At 54.3% G+C, this 23,757-nt stretch overlaps 1 protein-coding gene across 1 annotated transcript; it reads left to right on the forward strand.

The window, feature by feature from the left end:
• Positions 1-403: 403 nt before the first annotated feature.
• On the forward strand, positions 404-22,403 carry LOC124344630. The gene is made up of 16 exons (XM_046798234.1): positions 404-575; positions 2,451-2,498; positions 2,585-2,745; positions 2,816-3,064; positions 3,142-3,323; positions 3,395-3,564; positions 3,652-3,883; positions 3,956-4,121; positions 4,205-4,471; positions 4,532-6,374; positions 6,451-19,221; positions 19,287-19,428; positions 19,492-19,762; positions 19,832-21,439; positions 21,504-21,839; positions 21,919-22,403. Exons 1-16 carry the CDS (start codon positions 524-526, stop codon positions 22,078-22,080), a joined length of 18,660 nt encoding a protein of 6,219 aa, XP_046654190.1. The 5' UTR covers positions 404-523; the 3' UTR covers positions 22,081-22,403.
• The last annotated feature ends 1,354 nt before the right edge of the window (positions 22,404-23,757 follow it).

Below are 23,757 nucleotides of genomic sequence, written 5' to 3' on the forward strand. Positions count from 1 at the left end.
TTTGAGACGACGAGAGTCCAGCACACTTTGTACGTCTTACGGAGTGGACCCGCGGCCGGCGGGGCACTTGGGCTGTTGCTGATGCTGCTTGTTGCTGCTGCTGGACATCAAATGAAACTTGCGACCTTTGACTTTATCACAGAGTCTCTCTTATTTCTCTCTCTCTCTCTTGGCTGGCCAAAGGGCTCATTGGCTAGGAGTCATCCTGATGTTGGCCGGGGAGGGTGATGGACAAGGAGGAGGGCGTTAACGTCTTCTCGATGGCCCCCCTCCAACCACATTGACCGAAGAAGGAAAAAAAAGGGGGGCGAAAAGGAAGAAGGAGGATTCAAGGATTTTTTTTCGATTTCGGCGCTGGGATATAAAACGGGGTGGTAGGTCAACTGGTCCCATCCATTATAGCCTGTACAAATGTGCGCGGTGCGTTAGACTCGTTCGTGTTGTTGATGCGAGTGAACCACCCGTCTTATAGTAGAGATCTCCGCTACTAATTGATTTAGTTCAAAGTTAATTCCCATCAGTTATGCGTTCGGCCATCTTTTTGGTCACGGCGCTGGTCGCAGCCTCAACAGCCAGTAAGTTACACGCCAAAGTTATAACCGCATCGAATCTTCTTACTCTCAATTATTTTTAAGCGTTTATTAGTTTATTTTTCAGCCAGTTGTGATTTCATTTTACATTTTTTGGAAGTGACTGGATCATTTTTTTAAATATTTTATTCCCACTCGGTTTTAAAAGAGGGTCCGGGAGTGTGTTATTGAAGCGGTTTCTTGATGAGATGAAAATGAATACTTACATAATCTCGATCCGTTCGGTGGGTGTCAATCGCGGGCGAGAAAGCCGTTTTTATTGTTCTTGGATTTAGAGGTGGGGGCGATTTTGATTGGTAACGAATTTGGATTGAAAAGTGTCGTCTGCTTCATAGTTTTGTTTCAAAGCTTTTTTAGATTGAAGCAAAACGTATAACGTAATGACATTCGAAATTTATCTGAAGGTAAAATTTAATTTGAAATGATTTAATGTATTACCAAAGTATTTTTTAAAGTTAAAAGTTTATCTGGAAAACAATTGTATTGATTTGTGAAAAAAACTTGGTATTGGTAAACACAAAATTTCCTATTTTCCCTTTGGCTTCTAGATATATAACAGTTTAAAAAAATTTCGATTAAAAAATCATTTCATAATCTTATAGTTCTAAACCAACTCAACTTTATTAGTCTGAAATCATTCCAGTCTTGCTCCTGCATAAAAATCACAAGTTTATGTGGAAAACAAGATCATGTCGATATTGGAACACATGGTACACACTACACATAAAACTTTCAGATTTGCTAACGAGTTTTCTTGAGCTGAGTGTTGATCATTGTAGTTTCAACAGTTTGACTGTGCAAATGTGTCATCATTTGTCACTTTAAATGTCCTGATTTCCTTGGAGGAACAACAATGGAATGACTTGACGTCAAACCACACATGTTTAATATCTGAGATTTTTGAATGATTTTCAACTCTGATGTATATTCTAACTTTAATCTCTAAAAGTCTAATGCAATTAGAACATTTCAGGGCCAAGAGTGACATGCCGCTACACCGGCATCTCCTAGTTGTGACGTAGTGTGTAGGATAGGCCGTCGATCCTAACAAGTCAAGGTCGTCAGTTTTTTTTTTTGTCAAATCTTTTCCGCCCAGCAGTTTTGTCCGGCTCTGTTATCCAGACAGGCTAGAGAGTAATGACTTGTCTGGTACATTTTTATTTCATTTCAATTTTAATTTTTTTTTTCTGGCCGCCCATGGGAACTCGATCCGATTGTTGATGCATGTCGCCAATCTGCGCATCAACTTTTTGAGATAATCTCATCCATTCCGGGATGTGCAGAGGACGTGCAATTCCAGATGGTTAACGAAGTTTGAACCCTTCAACTCTGAAAGCATCAGATTCATGGCTGGGGAGAAAACAAAAATTATTTGTCACATTTAAAATATTCAAATGAGCAATCCAGCTTTTCTAAAAACAGAATGAGCTCAAGTCAGCCATTTTTTTACTAGCGTATGTGTTTTTTTCCCCTCACTTAAATTGCCCAGTCATTGACAACTTTTTGGGATTTTTGAACTTTCGTTGTTGACCTCGCGGCCAGAGAAAAATATCCGAGACACATAATATCGGTCCGTTTCGACATGCAACCGAAAGATTGACATTGCACTCGGCTGTCGGTTACTAGCTCGAATTTTTTCCCTTGCGATAAATCTGTTTGTCCGTGGTCAAACGCACACACACATGTCGATAAAAGCTGGGAGTCAAAACTCAAACGACACGCACCAGTGCGTACCCAATAACATTAGAATTCACGAAAAAAACTGGAGCAGGTTTCCTGTTTGGATCGTGTGAATTTATATTTATCTATCACGTGAATGTACATGTAACTTTTATTTTTTTTCATTTTTTTGCCCGGCAGCTCCGTGGGGTTCGAGGGCGAACCAGCAATGCGCTTCCTATTGCAAGGGTAAGTAACAAAAAATCGTCTAGTCCAGCGAAAAAAATGTTGGACATCAAATCTAATCTCGAAATGTCTATTTCTGGAAATGGCAGAGGCCAGCAAGTTTCAATACAACGTGGGCACAGTTTACAGCTATGATTACACGGGCGAAACGGCGTCCAAAATTGGCGGCACTTCCGGCCAGGAGTCACGCCTCCACATCAGCGCCCAGGCCGAATTCCAAGTCGTCTCCCAGTGCGAATTTGTCTTGAGGGTGATTGGTTGAATTTATTTAAATCAATTAAATAAAATGAAATTAAATTTGATTATATTTTGGGATTTAGCTCAAACGGGTGAAGCTGGAACAATCGGATCCGGAAGATGGATCTGCCAAGTCGATCGCCCCTGGGTCGTCTCAATTCGCCGCCGGAGTGGAACAGCAATCGCTCGTTTTCTCCTTCCAGGACGGCCAGATCGAACACCTTTGCCCGTCGGTGGACGAGCCCGTCTGGTCGCTCAACGTCAAGCGAGGCATCCTGTCGGCCATGCAGAATTCCATGCGCAATTTGGCCGCTTCTCAGCTGGTCTTTGAGGTCTGTCCGTCCTTTTTTTAAAAAATCGCATAACTTTGATTCGATGATTTAAAATGAAACGAATCGTCCGATTGCAGACGGACGTCGTCGGCCATTGCGAGACCAACTACACCGTCGAGGACCTGGGCCGCAACGGCGTCACCATCTCCAGAAGCAAAGACCTGCTGGCCTGCACCGGACGAAACGGCCAACACTCGGCCCCCATTTTATCCACGCCCTACAGTTCCGCCTCATCCATTCAGTCGCTTCCTCTTCTCAGGTATAAATCAAAATCGGAATTACTTTTCTTCTGCTGGGCCAAAAAAATTCAAAAATCAAATGAATTTGTAGGAGTGAGAACGAGTGCCAGCAGACGATCCGCAACCAATTGCTCGAGAAATCCGTCTGCACAGAGACTCACCTCTTCCGGCCGTTCTCCAACGGCCAGAGCGGCGCCTCCACCCGTATTAGTCAGACGCTGACGTACAGCAGCGAACGTCGATCCGATCAAGTTCCTTCCGGTTAATTTATTTCTTTTTTTTTGGGGTTTAAACTCAAATAATTACGCCATTAAAATTAATTATTTTTTAATTGCATCAACATAAAAGATTACAAGAAGAAAAAGGCCAGTCTCCTGTTTGACGGCCCCAACGCCCAAAAGACTTCCGGTTCCAGCCTGTCCGCCATCACGGAGATCCTCAACCTTCTCGTTGGACAGTCTCAGGCCGGAATTTCACCGGAAACGCCCGCCCACTTTTCCCGATTGGTCGCCGCTCTCCGCAGCACCTCCTACTCTCAACTGAGCGAACTCTTTGGCAAAACTCAAAATGCCCAGGCCAAGTAAATAACTGCGAATTGAATTCAATTGTTTTAGAAATCAAATTATTTTTTAAAATTCGAATTTTATTATAGGAAGTACCTGATGGATGCCGCTCCGCTGGTGGGCACGGCCGCCAGCTACGGAATCATGAGGGACATCATCCAGGAAGGTCTGCTTGCCGATTTGGAAGTGGACATGTGGCTGGCTTCGCTGGCCTTCCAGCCCAAACCCACGCTAGAAATGATTTCCGCCGTCTCGGTCCGTCCGTCTCTTTATTTATTTAATATTTTCTATCTGCCGGGCCAAAAATATTTCCTAACTTTTTAATATTTTTATTCCAGCCTTTGTTGGCAGACAAGGCGACTGTCCGTCCCAAAGCTCTTTTGTCCATTTCGGCCTTGATCCACGCCTATTGCCGGACTCGTCCGTCTGGATGCCAAACGGAGGAGGCCGTCAGGGAGGCCGTCGTTCACATCGAGAACCACATCGGCATCGCTTGCCGTTCCCGGGACCCCGAAGAGCAAAACACGATCCTGCTGGCCCTGAAAGCCCTCGGCAATGCCGGCCAGGTCGTCTCATCCGCCGAAACTCTAAAGAAATGCTACCAGGTACAAATTTGAATAAATTTCAATCAAAAATTTATTCAAATTTTTATTCAAATTCCGCAGGAAGAAACAAATTCCATGGTGATCCGGCTGGCCGCCATCGACGCCATCCGCCGAGTGCCGTGCCACCTGGACGGCCGCAGCTCCGTTCTCTCCTTCTATCTGGACACTAAGCAAAATTCCGAGCTCCGCATCGGCGCCTACCTGGCCGCCATGCAGTGCCCGTCTGCCCAGCTGCTGGAGGAAGTCAAACAGGCGCTGACGGGAGAGAAGATCAACCAGGTCGGCTCCTTCGTCTGGACTCACCTGACCAACTTGCAGGAGACGACTAGCCCGTCTAAGCAGGCCGTTCGCCAGCTGCTGGCCAACGAGTTCCTCCGCAACAAGTTCAACACGGACGCCCGCAAGTTCTCGCGCAACCTGGAAGCCTCCAGCTACTGGCCGGACCTCAACGTCGGCGCAACGGTGGAGAGCAACGTCGTTTTCTCATCCCAGTCCTACCTGCCCCGCTCGGCCACTCTGAACCTGACGCTGGACCTTTTCGGCGAATCGCTCAATTTATTTGAACTTGGCGCCCGGCTTGAAGGATTCGAATCGCTGGTCGAGTCCTTTTTCGGGCCCAGCGGATTCTTCCCCGACGACTCCATCCAGAAAGTGCTGGAAACGCTGCGCGGCAAACGGGCCGCTCCGCTGGACCAGCAGTCGCTCAACCAACTGTCCACCGTCTTCGACGTTAAGGGACAAATGGCCGACCAGCCGCAGGGTGATCTGTACCTGCGTGTCTTTGGCAACGAATTGCACACCCACCGATTCAAGGGGCTGGACCAATTGACGGGCAAAGCTTTCCCCAGTCCGCTGGCCATGCTGCTGGCGGCTGCCGGCCAGAAGGACGTCGATTTCAGCAAATCCATGTCCGTCTTGGACGTCTCTTACGTCCTGCCGACTGTCGTCGGTTTGCCGTTGACTTTGACGGCCAACGCGACGGCCACTGTCGCTTTCAAAATGGGCGGGACCTTCCAGACGGCCAGCTTGTCCGACGTCAAGGTGACTGGGCACGTCAAGCCCAGCGGTACCATCGAAATCAACGGATTGATGGCCGTCGACGCTTGGACGTTCATGCGCAGCGGAGTTCACGTCCAGAATGTCATGCACACGTCGACCGGCCTGTCCGGCAAGGTCATCATCCAAGGCAACCGATTGGTTTCCGTCCAGATGGACGCCCCGCAGGAGGCCACCAACACCTTCAGCTTCGATTCCCGGCTCTTTTTGCTCCAAGAAGACGGACCAAAGGCCGTCCAGCCGGACCAGAGGCCCCGAATTAACATGAAATCCTGTTCGCCGACTTGGTTCAGCCGGACATTCGGTGCCGAACTCTGCGGTGAGCTGGACCTGTATCCCAGGACCCTGGACGGACCTCGAGGACCTTTGACCGGGCCGGCCCACGCCGCCCTTTTCCTCCGCAAGACGGACAAGCACAGCAGCTATCACTTGGAGTACAAACGTGAAGGCAGCCGGTCCGTCAGTCTCGTCATGGACACGCCCGATTCGTCCGTCAATCGTCGCCTTTCGGCCCAGCTGACGGCCGACCAGCTGGCCAATACTTTGAGGGCTTCTCTCGTCTGTCCGACCAAGAGTTTGGACGTGACGGGCAAGTACGAGTACAACCAGTTGGTGAAGGGACTGGACGTTCTACTGAGCCTGGACGGCGCCGAGTTGGTCTCACTCCGGACGGCCCTACGCACTGATCTCAAGGGCCCATCCGGCCGTTACGAACCGAACCTGGTCGTCAGCAAGCGCGGCCGGGAATTGCTCAACTTCCAGGGCTACTTCAGCTACGTGTCCGGCAACAAATACGGATTCGATTTCCAGCTGAAACACCTGACTGTCCGTCCCATCCGCCTGTCCGGTACAACTTGAAACTGGTCACGTCCGTTTTTTCGATTCAAAATTGAATTTTCTAAATTTAAATTTTTTGTGTCCAGGCGATTTCAGCAAAGATGGCGACAACAAACACGAATGGAGTGCCGGACTGAAATCCTACCTGCTGGACGCGACGCTGGCCACCACCATGCGCATTTCCGACAAATTGACGACGGCCAAGACGAGAATCGGTTACTCGTTGATGGAGGGGACCAGCCACAGTTTTGAGCTGTCCGGCAAATTCAACCGGGCCGTTAAAGGCTCGTTGAAGAAGACGGTCTTGGCCGGCATCGTCCAGAGTTCACAGTTCCCGCAGTACAACGGCGATCTGTCGTGGGACCTGCAACAATCTGAAAACTACCTGGAGAACAACGTCCGGCTCAACGCCGGTGCAGACCAGTGGGAAGTCCAGCAGCTTTACTCTGTCCAGCCGCGAGACGTCAACGTCCGTCTGGCCGTGACTTGCAAGCAACAGAAAGTCGATTTCTTGGTCTACACTCTGTTCCAGCACACGGACACGACGGCCAGCAGTCAATCGGGACTGCGGCTGTCGCCCGGCAGGCAGTGGAGCGGCAAGCTGGACCTGACCCGCCAACACTTCCAGCCCGGCCGTCGTTACGGCGGTCGCCTCGAATTGATTTCGCCGACGGCCAGCCGCCAATTGCGGGCCGATGTCAGCCAAGAGACGGACAAGCGGTGGGATTTGACTGTGGAATACTCTGCCGATCAGAAGATGGAAGCGTCCGTCTCGGCCGTCTACAAGGATCTCAGCGCCGGAATCAAATGCCAACACTCGGTCGAGGTAAAACTGCGCAGCTGGGCCGCTGATGAACTCGACCTGAACGGCCAATTTGTCGCCAGCCCCACCGACAGCCAGTTCAACCTGGACGGACGCTACGGTGACCGCAAACTGTCCGGCTCTGTCGAATACGAGCACCGAGAGGAGCTGGACCATCGAGTCAGCGCCAAAATCATCCGCGACGATGAAACGCCCGTCTTCCAGGCCGATTTCACCATGAACGCCGGATCTCATAAATCGCTGGCCATCGACATCCAGGCCGTCCGCCATATCACGGTCGACGCCAAGATGTCGCCCAGCTTGGCCAGTGTCCATGTCTACTGGAACAAGGACGTCGATCTGAGCCAATCCTTTGGATTTACCGGAAAACTGAGCGCCACCGGAGGCGATGCCCAGCTGAAATACAAATCCTGGCCGCCCGTCCATATCAACGTGGACAAGATTGACAAGGATCTCAAAATCCAGCTGGAATGGAACGAAAATCAAGTGGCCATTTTGCGGATGGAACTTCTTCCGACCCGGACGGCCGGCCTTCTGACCACTCCGTTCGACGGATTCCGTCGCATCACTTTCGACAGCTTGCACCAAGTGTCCAGCAACGCCGTTGACGCCCAGCTGACGGTCGACTGGCAGCGGGATCGATTCACCGTGTCGGTGACGGGCAGCAAGACGTCCGAGAATGTCCAGGGATCTTTCAAATTGATTTCGACTTTTGACCAGCTGGAGAACGTCGGAGCCGAATTCCAGGCCCTGGCCAGCCAGCCGATGCATCGCTACAGCTTGGCTGTCCAGCACGGCGATCGACGGGCCGAACTGTCTGCCGATTACCACCGGAAGGAATTCACTTTCAAGAGCGCGTCCGTCAGCCTGGCCACGCCCTTTTCCGGCTACGAGGCCCTGAAGGCCAGCGTCGTTCACAACCAGGTGGTGTCCGGCTTCCAGACGGACATTAAGGTAGAAGGACCTTTCGCCAGCCGGGCCGGCATCACCGTGTCCAACAAGAAGGTCAAGTCCGAGACGGCCGGTAACTTGGCCGTCACCACCAATTTTTCGGTGCTGGAAACTTTCACCACTTCGTTCCAGCTCTTCAACAAGCCGCTGGAAAAGAAGCTGACCGTCAGCGGAGATCTCAACGGCCAGCAGGTGACTGCCCGCGCCTTCACCAACTTTGCGGATCGAAAATTCCGCGGAGATTTGCACGTGTCCAGCCCGTTCGCCGACGACATCCGGGCCACTTTGAACCATCGCTACGAGGGCCAGCTCCTTGAGAGCCAAGGATATCTCAGCTGGGCCAAGGAAAAGGAAATTCGAGTCGATGTAGATGGGCAGTTCGCAGCCGGACAGGCCGTCCTTAACGCCACCGTATCCACCCCTAATTGGGCGGCTAGCGGTCGGCTGGACCACAAGAAAGTGGCCGACAAAATGGACACTTTTGCCGAGGCGGAATTCAGCGGCCAGCGGGTGACTTTCACCCTGAACGGGCAGAATCTTGAGCTGGACAACATCCGCCTGGAATCGAAATTGACAACTCCGTTCCAGGGATTGGAAGACGTCCGGCTGAATGTGCTGCACCGACGAGACGGCCAGAAAACGACGACTCTGATCAAGACGGCCCGGAAGCAGGCGGAAATCACCCTGGAACACGACGTCGAGTACACGGACTTCTTCAACTGGGTCAACCGGCTGGCCGTCCGGACGCCGTTCGACGGCCTGTCGTCTCTGACCATCGACTCGAAGCAACTGTGGACCAACGTGCTGGAACACGACGGCCAGCTGCAGATCAACGGCAAGCGGGTGACTGTCGCCCTGAAGGCGGACAAGAGTCAGCCGGGCAAATTGACGGCCAGCGGCTCTTTGGCCACCAGCTGGTCGGAGGACGTGACTTTCGAGCTGACGCATTCCGACGACGGGCAGAAATTCCACCCAACGCTGGTCATCCGCAACGGCAACGGACAACCCATCCGGTTGGAGACGGCCTACAAGCGCGGCCCCAACAATCCCAGTCTGATCGTTGAGGTCGTTTCGCCCCTGTCCGAGCCCCTTAAACTCTCGGCCGCTTACGTCAACAGCCTGCCCGTCCAGACGGCCAATCTGAGCCTCAACTGGAATGGAGATCAAAACATTGACTGGACACTTGACTGGGCCCTGGCCGCTTTGCAGTCGTCGGTCAAGACCCGACTGTCGACGCCGTTCAGCCGCAACAACCGGATCGAGGCGGACGTCGCCTACGACGTGACTGGGCATCGGAAAACGGCCACTGTTCTCTTGAGACGGGACGATCAAACCATCAGCCTGGAGGCTTTCGCCGTCGGCCAAGGATCGGCATACCAATCGGAATTGGTCCTGTCCAGCTCCTTTTATCAAACGGTCAAAGCCAGCGCCGTTGTGGACGTCGCCGGAGCCCGAGCCAGCCTCAAACTGGACCGCGGAAGCAGTCAGATCCACCTGCACGGTGCTTTGGCCATGACGGCTGCCCAGACGGCCGTTACGGCCACGCTTGAGACGCCGTTCAGCGCCCTGCGTCTGGTCAAAGTTGACGCCTCTCTCAAATCCAACCGGGAATTGCAGCTGGACGTCGATTTCGACGGCCAGAAAATCTCCCTGACTGGATCGCATAATTCCGGGCCGGCTAAAGGTTCCCTGAGGGCCAGCCTGAAGACTCCGTTCACTGGAATCCAGTCCGGCAGCGTTGATGCGTCTTACGATGCTTCCGGCGCGGTCAAAACGGCCTCGTTGACCCTGTCCAGGAATCGTAACGTCATCCAGGCCTCTGGCCAAATCACCCTGACCGGCCCTGTCAAGCTGGCCCTCAACGTCCGGGCTCCGTGCTGCGGAATTCAACACCTGGACGTGACCGGCTCGTACGACGAATCGACCGAGAGCAAATCGGGACATTTGAAGCTGGACCTGAACGGCGAAAAGTATCAGCTGGACGGGAAATTGATTCGCAGCGACGGGACGGCCGAAGTGGCCCTGAAATCCATGACCGGATACCAAGGCTACGAGCAGGTGGTCATCAACGCCAAATACGACGTCCGTCAGCCGGCCAAGACGGGCACGATCGTCTTCAGTAAGAACGACGAGCGATTCCACTTTTCCGGAACGGCCGACGCCCGCAGCGTCGTCCTGGACCTGACCACACCCATCGCACCTCTGAAATCCGCCCGGTTGGAGGGCCGTTTCGACGCCGAGACGGCCACGCTGACCCTCATCCGCAACGAGGAGGTCATCAAGGTGACGGCCGGTGGATCGTTCGGCGCAATGCTGGGCAAACTGGACTGCGGGCTGGAAACGCCTTATTCCGGCTGGGAAAACCTCCGGGCCGAATTGGTCTATGATTTCCAGTCGCCCAGGAAGTTGATGGTCCTGGACGCTGGATCCTTCCGCACCGAAATGGAATGGAACGGACGCCGTTTGGTGGTCCGTTCCAACACGCCCATCGTCGGCTACGAGCAGCTGGAACTGACCGGCGACTACGCCCTGGACAACCGCGAGCTGCTGGCCGCCATTTTCCTGAAGAAGAACACGAAAACCATCGAAATTCGCTTCAACGGCCTGCTGGACTTGGCCGGCCAACAGGCCTCGTTCGAGTTCCAGTCGCCCGTGCCTTTGGTGCGGATGGTGTCCAGCAAACTCAAGTGGGAAGCCGGCCAGGGTGAGAGCAAATCGTTCAACATCCAAGCGGCCAGAAATGAAATGACTTTTGAGCTGGAAATGAACGGCCGTTTCGTGGCGGACAATTCCGCGTTGACGGTGGCCGGGCGGAGCAACATCCAAGGATGGAATTCCGCCTCTCTGTCGGCCGCCTACGACGTCCGCACGTCCGTCTCGGCCAGTTTGAATCTGGAGAAGAACGGCGTCCATCAATCGTTTGCCGGACGGGCCAAATTCGACGACGAATCGGCCGTTTTAACGGTCCAGACGCCGTTTGAAGGTATGCGCACGCTGGGCATGTCCGGCAGACTGGTCGACGCTTCCAAAGTGAACGTCAGCAGCGACCGGACGGCCACTCTGCACCTGGAAAGAGACGGGCAGTCGCAAGACTACGCCCTGGCTCTCAGCTTCGACGCCCATTCGGCCGCTCTGAGCGTCGAGACGCCGTTCCGCCACTATGAGAAGATGTCGGCCCGAGTCCGCTTCGTGCTGGACAGGCCGCAAAGGACCCTGAACCTCGTCGTCAAGAAGAACAGCCACCAAATGGAATTCAACGGCCAGGCCGGCAGCGGAGAGGTCGAATTGAAGTTGTCCAGCACCTTGAAAGGCTTGGAAAACGTTTTGATGGCCGGCCGTTACGACCTGGCCTCGACGGCCAAGACGATGGCTCTCAAGCTCAGCCTCAACGAGAAAATGGTCCAGCTGAACGGGTCCGTCGAGGGACTGAAAGTCGCCATCGACTTGATGACGCCTCTGGCCGGATTCGAGTTCGTCAGTCTGACCGGTGACGTCCAGCTGGCGGCCAAAACGGCCCGTTTGATGCTGGAGCTCAACGGCCAGCGCTACGAGGCCAGCGGATTGCTGACGGACCGGAAATTGATGGCCCAGATCAAGACGCCCATCGAAGGTTTCCAGGTCACTGACATTAACGGCCGCTGGAACGAGAAACAAACGGAATTCGGACTGACCAGCTCTTGGCTGGGCAAGATGATCGTTTCGACCGAATACGAGCTGGACAGCAGTTCGCTCCAGTTCGGCCGTCTCGTTCTCAATCACAACGGCGTCCGTTATCGCAACGAATTGGTGGCCAAACTGGCCGATCCCTGGACCGGAGGAGAAGTCCTCCTGGATGTCCAGCTGCCCTTGGACGGCCTCCGCAATGTGACATCCACCCTGACCTACGACCTGGCTTCATCTGAAAAATCTCTGTCCGTCACGCTGGACACTTCGACCGTCCACTACGAGACGACGGCCAGCGCTAGTTTGGACAGCCAGTCCGGCAGGGCCGTCCTCCACGTCCAGACTCCGGTGGCCAGCTGGGAAGAGATGGACCTGAGCGCCGGCTACGACCTGGCCAAGAGGACCGTCTTCGTGCTGGGCGAGCGCAACGGCAAGTCCGTCGTCTTTGTCCAGGGATTGGCCACTTTGTCGGCCATGTCCAGCATCCTGTCCTCCTCCATCCGCGTTCCGGCTCTGTTGAACGACGACATCGAGATCGTGGCCGCCTACAACGTTGGGCCGGACTCGGCCGACGCAAAGATCAAGTACTGCGCCCATGAGGTCCTTTTCGACGGCCAGAAGAGCGCCAACTGGACAACGGCCATGGCCACCGTCTCCACCACCTTCGACCAGCTGCAGAGCGCCCAGATCAACTGGAACGTGGCCAAGAAGACGGCCTCTCTGCACCTGAACGGCCTGAAAGCCACGCTGGACGGGCGCATTCAGAGTGCCCAGGAAGTTGGCTTCAAAGCCACTCTGTCCGACCCCGTGATGGGCACCCACTCGGCCGAAATGGAATGGAACATCCTGGCCGGCAAATTCACCGGCCGGGCAGAGTACAAAAACGGACAGAACCGACGATTCGGAGCCAATTCGTCCGTCAATTTCTCGGCCGAAAAGGGAGACTATCAGATCACGGTCCATACCGGGCAGGCCCAGCTTGAAGATGTCCAGCTTATCGGTCGCTGGGCTTCTGACGAGAAAATCAAATCCGAATCGGCTCTCCATTGGGCCGGCGTCAAGAAATTTGAGGCCGTTTTCGACGGACAATTTTCCGTCCTCCGGTCCGCCGCCGGATTGACCCTGTCGTCGCCCACCATCCGCCCAGTCAAAACTGAAATTCAATACGATTTCACGTCGGCTGAGAAATCCGTCAAATTCAACCACAATTCCGTCTTCCAGTTGAGCGCCGTGCTGGCCACGGAATCGATGATCAGCTGGAACGGCAAAATCGACGTGACGGCCAGATCTGAAAAATATTCGGTGACGGGCAAGTGCAACATGGAGCCCAACGTCTACGTCAAGGAATTCATGATCCAGCTGGAGAACATTGACCTGCCCGTCTCGGAATTGCGGATGACAATCCAGGAGCGCGACCAGAGGATCGTCGTCAACGCTTCCGTCAACGGGCCGGCCCTGGAGGACGAGCTCATGTTCCACGGCCACTACGACACTAGCCTGGGCATGAACGCGTCCGGCAAGCTCAGCTGGGCAGCCGACAAGAGCATCCAGGCCAATTTCCTGATGAGCGCGGCCGAATTGACGGCCGAATTGTTGACTCCGTTCGCCGGGCTGGACAAGACCAGCCTGTCGGTCAAATATGATCTGGGCCAGCAGAAGCAAACCCTGGACTCGGTTTTCCTGTGGTCCGGCCGCCAAATCACCGGCTCGGCCAACTGGGAATCGATGGACGGCCTGGTCTTTTCTGTCCGTTTCACGACGCCCTTCCAGGGATTCGAGGAGGTCGGACTCCGCGGGACTTTCCTGGCCGGCTCCGACTACACCACGACGCTCTACTACACCCGGGCCGGCAAGGTGATTGACATTCAAGGCAAATTGACTTCCAACGCGGCCGGATCGACGGCCAGGATCACGTTCGCCGGCGAGAAGGAGCAGCTGTCGGCCGTCGTCGAGTACGACGTCCGTCAGCCCAAGAAGACGGCCTCGTTGACTCTGAGTCGAGGAGCCAATCAGCGCCTGAGCGTGACGGCCGTCGGCGAGTTCTCCGACAAGATCAACGCCATCTTGTCCGTCGAAACCTCGTCCAGCTTGCCCGTCAGGATCAGTTTGGAGATGGACCCCAGCGCCGTCGAGAAAAACGGCCGCCTGACGGTCGAGTGGGGCCAGCAGCAGAAGCTGGAACTGATGGGAAGCGGCTCGATGACCAAGACGGGCAGCAAGTTCCGTCTGGCCGCTCAGACTCCGTTCGAAGGATTCAAAAAGATCCTGGTCAACAGCCGGATGAACCAGAAAGTCGTCGAACTGTCCGTCGAGTACGGCCGCAACCGCAAAGTCCAGCTCAACGGCCAGTACCGATGGGATCCGAAATTGTCCGTCTACTCGTTGAACGGAACTCTAGCCACACCTTGGCTGGAACATGCCCTGACCGGGCAGAGTTACCTGGACCTGAGCAACGGCGTCCACTGCTCCGTCTCTTTCAGTCCAGCGGCCGAAAAGGCCTACAACATTAACGCCACCTACCGCAAGTCCGGCTCGTTTGAAGCCTCGGTCCAGTCGCCCGTCGACGTCCTCCGCACTGCTGGAATTTCAGGAGCCTTCGAGACGGACAGCCGGAAATCCTCCAAGAGATTCGCCGTCGGCATGGAATACAACGGCCGCCAGGCTTCGATGGAAGGCCGTCTCAGCGGCCTCAACGCCCGCAACGCTTTCGTCAAAGGCTCCTGGAACAACCAGGCCATCACGCTGGACACCTTCTACCAGAATGACCAGGCCGGCTTCAAGATGGCCGCCAACGTCACCACGCCTTTCCAGGGATACCAGAACTGGGCCGGCCGTTTCGAGCGGACCAAAAAGGACTTGCAGTGCCAAGCGACGCTTCATTTAATGACGCCGTTGCCGGCCCTTCCGTCGATCGACGTCACCGTTCAGACTCTCCTGGAAGCCGGAAAACGCCTGGAAATCGTCACTTCGGCCAGCGCCCTGGGCCAGACCGGCCGGGCTAAATTGCAAGTGTCCAAGAGCGTCAAGACGTACCTGGGCTCGCTGGAGCTGGACATGCCATTTATCGAAACTCTTCCGTCAGCCACCATCCGGGCCGAGTGCCAAATCGACGGCTGGAAAAACGTCGTGTCGACGGTGACGGCCGGAGTGCCGGCCGGCGAGTACACGGTCAAGGGTTCCATGCTGATGGGCAAGTACAGCTTGAACCTCAACGCCGGAATCAAGACGCCGTCGTTCGCCAAGTCGATCGAGATGGGCGCCGGATACAACGCCGACAACCTGGACCTGGTCCAGGGAGAGATTTTCGTCTGGGACAACAAATTCGAGGGCCGTTACGAGAAGCGCGGCCATCAGATCAGCGTCGAATTGAGTTCCAACCTGCCGGACCTCAAGCTGGCCCACAATCGGCTCAATTTCGAGGTCAATTACCGATCGCCCCGTCAACTCCAGTCGTCCGTCTCTTTCATCACAGTCCAGAGGAGTCACACCCTGTCCGTGTCTTACCAGCTGGCCGGCAGTAAATTCACCGGGCAGCTGGACCTGGACAGCCCCGTGTTCCAGTCGAAGAAGACCCTGTCGCTGAAGCTCAACTACGCCAGTCTGGCCGCCATGACGTTCGACGGCAAATTTGTCGACGGGCAGAGCACCTGCGAACTGACGGGCGTTTTCCGTCTGTCCGGCGGAACTGTGCACAGCCAGGCTAAATTGTCCTGCCCCATATTTGGCACGGTGTCCGTCGAAATTACTGGCAGTCCGGCTGAAGGTAAATTGACCATCACTGCTGGCCCGTCCGTCCATCGATTGGGCTACAAACTGAACGCCGCCAGCGACGGTTATGACTTCACCATCAACGCCGAGTCGCCCGTCTTCAAGCCGGTGCATTTGCGCGGAATTTGGATGCTGGGCGACGCCCAGCAAGGCCAAGCCTCTCTGACGGTCCGTCACGGCGAATCGGCCCATTCCATTCTGGCCGATTATTTGCGTTCGGCCGGCGACAAAACGGCCGGCTCCTTCAGTTTGGCATCTCCTTTCTTGCCCGGCGGGCAGGCCAGCCTCCAGTTGCAGTACCAGCCGTTCGATTTGAACGTCCAACTGGACATGATGGGCCAATCGCATCGTCTCACTGGACTCTTGCAACGCTGGCCGGGCCTCAACGGCCGCCTTCAACTCGACTCGCCTCTACTTCCCTGGAAAACGGTGGCCCTGAGCGCCCAGGCCGAGCGAAACGTCCGCGATTTCCTGCACGGACGGGCCAACATCACGGCCAGCTACGGAGAGCAAAGCCTTGGCCTGGCCGGCCGTTTCCGCTACTCGCAGTGGAGCGACTTTGAAGGAACGCTGGAACTCAACACGCCGTTCCAGGGACTGACCATGGCCCGCGCCGACGTCCAGCTGACGGCCATCAACGCCCAGCGAGTCAACGCTTCCGTCAGTTTCCAGTCATCCCACGTGGTTTTGCCCCGGGCGTCCTTCAACGTCCAATACCAACTGACCCCGACGGCCCTGGACGCCTCGGCCACTTTGAACACGCCGTTCAGTCGCTGGGAGACGGTCGGGCTGGCCCTGAGCGTTCCGCTGGTCCTCAACGACGCCAGAGCCCTGGCCTCCCTATCGCTGCCCGGCTCGAGCTATTCCGTTTCAGGAATGGCTTCCGTCGGCCGCCGCCAGTTCCTGACGGAATGGAAAGTCGACTACGCCGGCCGGCCATTCGCCGCTGAGGTCGTTTTCAAGGCCGACGAGATCTACCAGGCCAAAATCGACGTCCAGACACCGTTCAGGGGCTTCGAGAAATACCTGTGGGACGTCAAGGGCCAGGCGGATGTCCGTCGCTGGGGAGAGGCGACGGCCTTCCTGGACTGGAACGGCAAACGGATCGAATTCAGTTCCAACGTCAAAGCCGAGCCGCTGGCCTACATCGCCGTTGTCCAGCTCAACACGCCGTTTGTCGACTTTGAGCGCTACGCCGTCCATCTCCGACTAGAAGGGACGGACCGCAAGACTCTGCAGGTCGAGCTGGAATCGCCCGGCATGCGGGTCGGAGCCGATTTCGATTATTCCTTCAATTCCGTAACGGATTTCGTGGGCAAAGCTTCGATCCGGACGCCTCTGGCCGGCTACGAGTCCTTCACCTTACACCTGTCCAACCAGCTGGGCAAGTCTTCCTATTCGGCCAACGCCGAGGCCCGTTTCGCCGACTACGGACTGGCGGCCAGCGTCGAGGGACTCGTCAGAGACGGCGGATTCCAGGCCCAGATGGACGGACGCTACAACGATCGGGTGGTTGTCCTCAAGGCCGGCGGCTCGCTGGACCACAAGCGGGTCACCTGCAACGTGGACCTGGTGACGCCCTTTGAGGAGCTCAAGACCCTAGAGAGTTTTGTCCAGCTGGAAAAGGATCTGGGCGAGAGCAAAGGATTCGGATTGAGCGTCAATGGCCGCCAGTTGATCCTGGTGACGCTGGCCAGACAGCCGGACGGACTCCAAGTCCTCCAGGTCAAGAATCCCTGGCGCCCGGTTGACGTTTCTTATTCGTGGGAGAACAGCGCCGATTTGATCCACTATCAGGTCCAGCTGTGCTGGGATCTCAACCGACGCAGCTTGGCCACCCTGGGCGGGCGAGTTGTCGTCAAAACTTCGTCGTATGGCCGCCGGATCAGCGTCAAGACTGTGACTCCTCGCCGGGAATGGTCGATGGACTACGCGCTGGAACTGACGTCCAGCAAAGTGGACCATTCCGTCAGCCTCTCCTGGGCGGCCGACAGGACCGTAGGTTACCGAGTCCTGGCCGAAAACGCTTCCAGCCGACGCCGCACTCAATTGAGCGGCTCGGTTCGACTGGACCTGCCGGCCCGATCCTTCCAGCTGGAATCCGCCCATTCCGGCGGTGAGACCACGGCCACTCGGGTGGAATTCCAGTGGAACGCCGCTAAAGATCCTTCCAGGCGTCTGGGCGGTCGATTCGAAACCCGCCAGGGCCGTCAGGTCCGCCTGATTTTCCTCCATCCGGAACTGGAACGTGACATCGTCGTCCAGGGAGAATTCGACCGGATGAACGACGGCCAATTGACTGGCAAAATGGAGTTGATCTATTCGCCGCTGGAAGAGCATCGTCTAACCATCGAAGGATCGACAACCGGACAAGAAGCCGGGCGGGCCGTCCAGCTGGCCGTTTCGCATCCGGCATCCAACACCGACGTCCGCCTGGTGGCCGACGGCCAGAAAATGACCGGAGTTGAATTCCGAGCCCGTCTGGACTACAAGGATCGCTCCAAAGTGTCCCGTTTCCTCCAGCTGGCCGGAAGAGTCGTTCCGGAGCAGAGACGCGTCGATTTCGAGGCCCGGACGGCCGAGAAATCCCTGAGCCTGACCAACGCTTTGACCACATCCGGCAGCTCTTACGCCCTGGCGTCCAGGACTTTGGTCAACGACGCCCAGACTTTGATCCTGGACGCCCGTCTGGAAACCTCGTCGCTCCGCCCGACTTTGCAGATCGGTGGCTCTTACGCCGGAGGCAAATCCTTCAACTTCCTGGCCGGCATGCCGGACAGACGCGAGATCACCGTCAGGGCCGTCCGCGACATCCACGGACGGGAAATCACCGACGGCCACTTTCAGATCAAATTGAACCGGACGGATCTCCTGTCGTCGAGACTTTACTGGCGCTGGGCTTCCGGCGCGGAATTGCGCGATGCGGCCGTCGACGGACTCGTCAACGTCCTGGCCGCCTGCGAATCCTTCGCCGACGATTTGGCCAATTTCGCCACCAGCGAGTGGACGGACAAGCGTTCCACTTTGACCCCAGCGGCCCATCTCATTTCCCAGCGGCTGACGGAGAGCCTCAACCGCGAGCTGGACACTTTCCGCTCGGAATTCAAACAAATGGCCGTCGAGTTGGTGGACATGTACGAACGGAATGATTTTTACATTCAGAACGTCGTCGCCGTTATGAAGCAGGTGACGTCGCTGGCCCAGCCTTTCATCGACCGGACCGTGGCCAACATCCAGGCCATCAGCCGGACCATCATCGGCGAAACTACCGTCTTCTACCGGGCGGCCGTCAGCACTTACAATTACTTGGCCAAGGTGACCATGTCCGGCTACCAGCAGTTGTCCGGCTACGTTTCCAGCGGAGTGACGGAAGTGGCCCGCTATTACAGCCAGCTGGCCGGCGAGGTGATGAGGTGCTTGATCCACTGCGAGTCCGTCGTGTCGGCCGCTTTCCAGCGCCTTCAGTTCATTTTCCAGAATTACGCCGGCCGTCTCGAGTCCGTCGTCATGCAGCAAGTGGAAGAAATCCGGACGCAATTGATCGAAATGGCCAATTCCTACGCCGAGATCTTCCGGCCCTACACCCAATACTTTTACGTCTGGGCCGAACGTGCCCGTCTTTTTTATTTTGAAACTTTGGCCAACCTCAACGGTAAATCGAATTCAACTCAATTTTATTATCGAAATTAAAATTGAAATCGAATTGAATCATTGCAGATATGCGCCAAATGATCCACGATCGTTTCATGACCTACCCCCTGTTCCAGCGCGTCTATTCCGTCTACCTGGAATACGCCAGTTGGCTGGAAGAGTTCCACGCCCAAGATTACATCGACGATTGCATCACTTACCTCAACCAGTAATTTAATTATTTAAAAAAAAAATTAACTGGGCAGATTTAATTGATTTGATGTCTTTGAAGGATCAAGGGAGAATGGAGGCAACGGATCAAATTGATGATGGCCCACTACCAGCCCCTGATTGATCCTATAGTTCAGGCCTACCAAGGGCAGCTGGACGCTTTGAAACAATTGCCGGCCGTCATTTACATCAACACGGTCGTCGACAGACTCGCTCAGCAATTCAACGAATTATCCAAATTGGTCGAATTGGAAGCTGGACTCCGCCAAGTCTTGCGGGACGTTCTCCAACATGCCGACCGTCTCACCGCCCAGCTCCTCAAGGATCTCAAGGTATTTCAAAATTTATCCAGCGGTTAAAATGGCCAGGCAATTCATTTCAAATATTTCACTGGCCTACAGGGTTCACTGAGTTTCCCAATGAAACCAACTGTCGTCATTGACTGGGAATCCGGCCGGCTAGAATACTCTCAGAAGTTGCCATTCACCTGGGAGGATTTCGGGCAACTGCCGCGCATCCGCGAGCTTCCGCTGCTCCGCAAAATGGCGACGGCCAAGAAGAATTTCATCCGCGAGGTGGACGTCACCCAGTTCTACTTTACCACCATGAACCTGCTGGCCATCTACCGGCCCATGCGGATCGGTTCGATCCTTCCGCCGTTCGGCAGCCGGGCCTTTGTGGCCGGCACTCAGCACTACATGACGTTCGACCGGCGCTTCTACGAGTTCGCCGGCGAGTGCAGCTACCTGCTGGCCAGCGATTTTCTGCGCAACGATTTCAGCGCCGTCGTCAACTACGTGGGAGCCGGAGGCAAAGTCACCCGCAAATCCCTGACGATCCTGAGCGACAACCGACAAGTGGAAATCGATTCCGGCTTCCGGGTGACCCTCAACGGCCGCAAGATTGAAATGCCGCTGATGTACGAGTCGACCAGCATCGTCAGAGACGGGCAGCGTCTGATCGTCACCAACAGCAAATCCGGATTCCGGGTGGATTGCAACTTGTACCGCGACATCTGCACCGTCCAGGTAACGGGTTGGAGTTTCGGCAAGACGGGCGGCCTCTTTGGCGTCTACAACAACGAGCCGGCCGACGATTTCCTGACTCCGTTCCGCCAGCTGAGATCTGACGACGAGGTGGACAGTTTTGCCAACAGCTGGAAGGTGGGCACGTCCCGCTGTCGGGTCCGCAACTTTGCCGTCACCCGGCCGGCGGCCCCCAACGCCCGCAACAGTCGCCTCTGCGACCAGCTCTTTGCCGACGAGTCGTCCGTCCTGAGGCCCTGCTTCCAGATGGTCGATCCGGCCCCGTTCGCCCGCATGTGCCTCAACGACTTGACTGGGCTGGAGAATAGCCCCAAAAAGGAGACGGGCGTCTGCACGGCGGCCGCCGCCTACGTCAGCGAGTGTCGATTCGCCGGCCTGGATCTCTTCGTCCCGCCGCAGTGCGTCCGCTGCGAGCTGGAAGATGGAAAAGTCATCGGTTCCGGCGAGATCAAAACGTTCCAGAACGACGCCCCTCGCTCGGCCGACGTCGTTTTCATCATCGACCAGAAGCCGTGCCTCAACGGCACCCGACTGGCCCATCTGCCGGCCGCCATCGACGCCGCGCTGAGGGAGCGCGGCATCCAGCAGAACCGGTTCGCCGTCGTCAGTTACGGCGGACGGGGCGACGAATTGTTCCAGAAGCCGCACGTCCGCACGGTCGAAGGTGGGCAGATCTGGTCCAACCGCAAGGGCGTCCAGTCGGCCCTGGAAGATCTGCCGCTGGCCGAACACCAGTCGACTCTTCCGTCGGACGTCCACGCGGCCCTGCGCTACGCCGTCAATTTGCCATTCCGTGTGGGCGTGTCCAAGCAGTTTGTGCTGGTCTCGTGCGGCGGAAGCGAATGCCAGGCCGGCTCCTACGCCGACACCCTGACCCTCCTGATTGAAAACGATGTCAAACTCCATCTTCTCCAGCCCAGGGACTTTGTCGTCAAAGGCAAAAATAGTTCCGACGAGTTGAAGGTGAAAATGAAATTTTTAAAATTTTTTGATCCAGCGGAATAATTTTTTAAATTTTTTAATTCAGAACGTGTTTGGATTCGATGCTGAAGAAGTGTACACGGTGCGGAACATCCGCAGTCTGAAAGGCGACCGGGAGCTGAGGCGTCAGCTGGCCGTGCCCAAGGACTTTTGCACTCCGCTGGCCCTGGAGACCAACGGAACTCTGTTCGATTTGAAGAAGATGATGGCCGGCCAGCAGCAGCAGCAAATCAAGAAATTTGTCGACATCTTTGCCCGGCGGGTGGCCGTCACCGGTGAGCCGAGCCCGTGCCAGCGTTGCGATTGCATCGGCGACCGCGACGGAATCGGTTCCATCCTCTGCCAGCGCTGCGTCTCGCCCATCATGGAACGTCTTGACAAGGTGAGAATTTAAAAAAAATTCAAATGGGGATTATTTAATTGAATTACATTTAATTTAATTTAATTCCTTTTTTAAAAAGGTCTGGGAGCAATTGACTTACGAGAACGAAATGGCCAGCGCAGCCGATGTGGAGGACGTCACCGTTGCTCAGATCCAGGACGCTGCTTTGCTGGACACTCCGCAGGACAAGCTGATGGGCAGACTCGTCGTGGCCAGCCCTACCACACCCTTGCAAAAGTGATAAACTCGAATTTTCCATCAATTAGGTTGCTATCACCGGTGGGGTGCTGTCAACGCGTGCGCCACACAATTTTCCTCGAGATTTTCCTAGTAATTTGTTATTCGTTTCCCCTCCCCCTTTTAGTCTATATTTGATTCACTTCTAATAGAATTATCCTCTTTTGAAAGAAAACACTTGAAAGCTTTGTATATTAGTCGTTTTTACAATGATATTATTTAGTTCAATGTAGTAGTACAACATCAACAACCACATGATTATCTGTTGTTATTCTGATTTTGATGGGCGTTTATTTTTATCCAATTCAATACACTCTTTCTATCCAATCGGTTGAACATCATTTGCAATTTTTGAATGTTGATTCGATTGCAGTGCATAACTGAGTGGAACAGCCAAGTTTGGGGCCAGTTGTTGGCAAAATTTGACCAACTCAAACAGTTCAGAAGTAGAGGCTGAGAACTGGCGAGCTCGCCATTATACCTTAAATAGATTAAACAGGTTATATATGAATAGATGAAGCGAGAAAAACAAGTCAACTGGTCGACGACAATAAAAATAGTATACCGGGGGTCGTCCATAAATTACGTAACGGCATTTTTTGACACCCCCCCCCCCCTCCCCTAAGTAACAAATTGTAACAAAAGTACGAACCCCCCTGTAACACGTAACAATTTTCTAACCCCCCCCCCTTTTTTTGAAATTTAAATGCAATTTTCTTCTAAGAAAAATTTAAAGAAATCTTTCAAATTTTTATCTGTATTTAAAAACAACTTTTCCTTATTGGTATGGACTACAAAACTGATGCATCTCTAATAATTATATTATTACAAAAGAAGATCATTTATTTGTCATCAAGTCAAATTTGCATAAGTAAAATTACTATTTAATATGTTGATTTTTTACTGCTAGATGGCATTTGTAATAGCTAAAATTGTACGTAAAGCAGCGCAAAACCCCTCCCCTCCCATAGTAACAAACCGTATCATTTGATTCAACGCAATTTCGAAACTTGATACGCGACCGACTATCAGCAAAGATAACATGTTGCAACAGTTTTTGAAGAGGCGTACGACTCAGTACAGGGTTTGACCGTTGAAAAAGTTGTCTCTCTATCGGAGTTATGCAGCCCAAATCAAGTTGAAAGCCTTGGCAAATTAGTCGATTTCGGTCGATTTTTCGTACATTTAATAGACCACGCTCTTCATCGCCTATAACGACCGGACGCGAAATTCCGTGATTATTGCTGAATCGAAGGCATCGACCTTCTTTCATCTTTAAGCATCATGTGTAAGTTTTCAATCCATATCCCCTTGATTATTTCTCAAATTGAGTTCATGCATTTCAAACGTACAATAATGACCTCGGTGGTTGGGCAGACTTGGAACCACAGGAACTTTATTATATTTGCGCCTTTCTGTTTGCCGTCTTCCTGCTCGTCGTCGTCGTCCTGCTCGTCGTCCTGCTCGTTGCCCTGCTTGATCGGAAACGAAATTATGGTGAAGGCGAAGGCGAACCCCAAAACCCCAACAAGTAAGTTGAATGCAGTTTCATGTTATGCTTATAACTAATTATATTCTCTCGCACTTTTATTTCAATCAAAATTTTAAAAAAAATCGAATTAAATGCCCAATTTCAGTGTCGTCAAGTATGAAGCGTTGAGCAAATCTAGCCTTATCTTGA

This window comes from Daphnia pulicaria, chromosome 6 (assembly GCF_021234035.1).
Source record: "Daphnia pulicaria isolate SC F1-1A chromosome 6, SC_F0-13Bv2, whole genome shotgun sequence".
Taxonomy (NCBI): domain Eukaryota; kingdom Metazoa; phylum Arthropoda; class Branchiopoda; order Diplostraca; family Daphniidae; genus Daphnia; species Daphnia pulicaria.

Coding starts and splice junctions, on each gene's coding strand:
- LOC124344630 (XM_046798234.1), top strand. CDS start 524: ATGCGTTCGGCCATCTTTTTGGTCACGGCGCTGGTCGCAGCCTCAACA. Junction 4,472..4,531: donor CTCTAAAGAAATGCTACCAG/GTACAAATTTGA, acceptor CAAATTCCGCAG/GAAGAAACAAATTCCATGGT. Junction 19,222..19,286: donor AACTTTGGCCAACCTCAACG/GTAAATCGAATT, acceptor GAATCATTGCAG/ATATGCGCCAAATGATCCAC.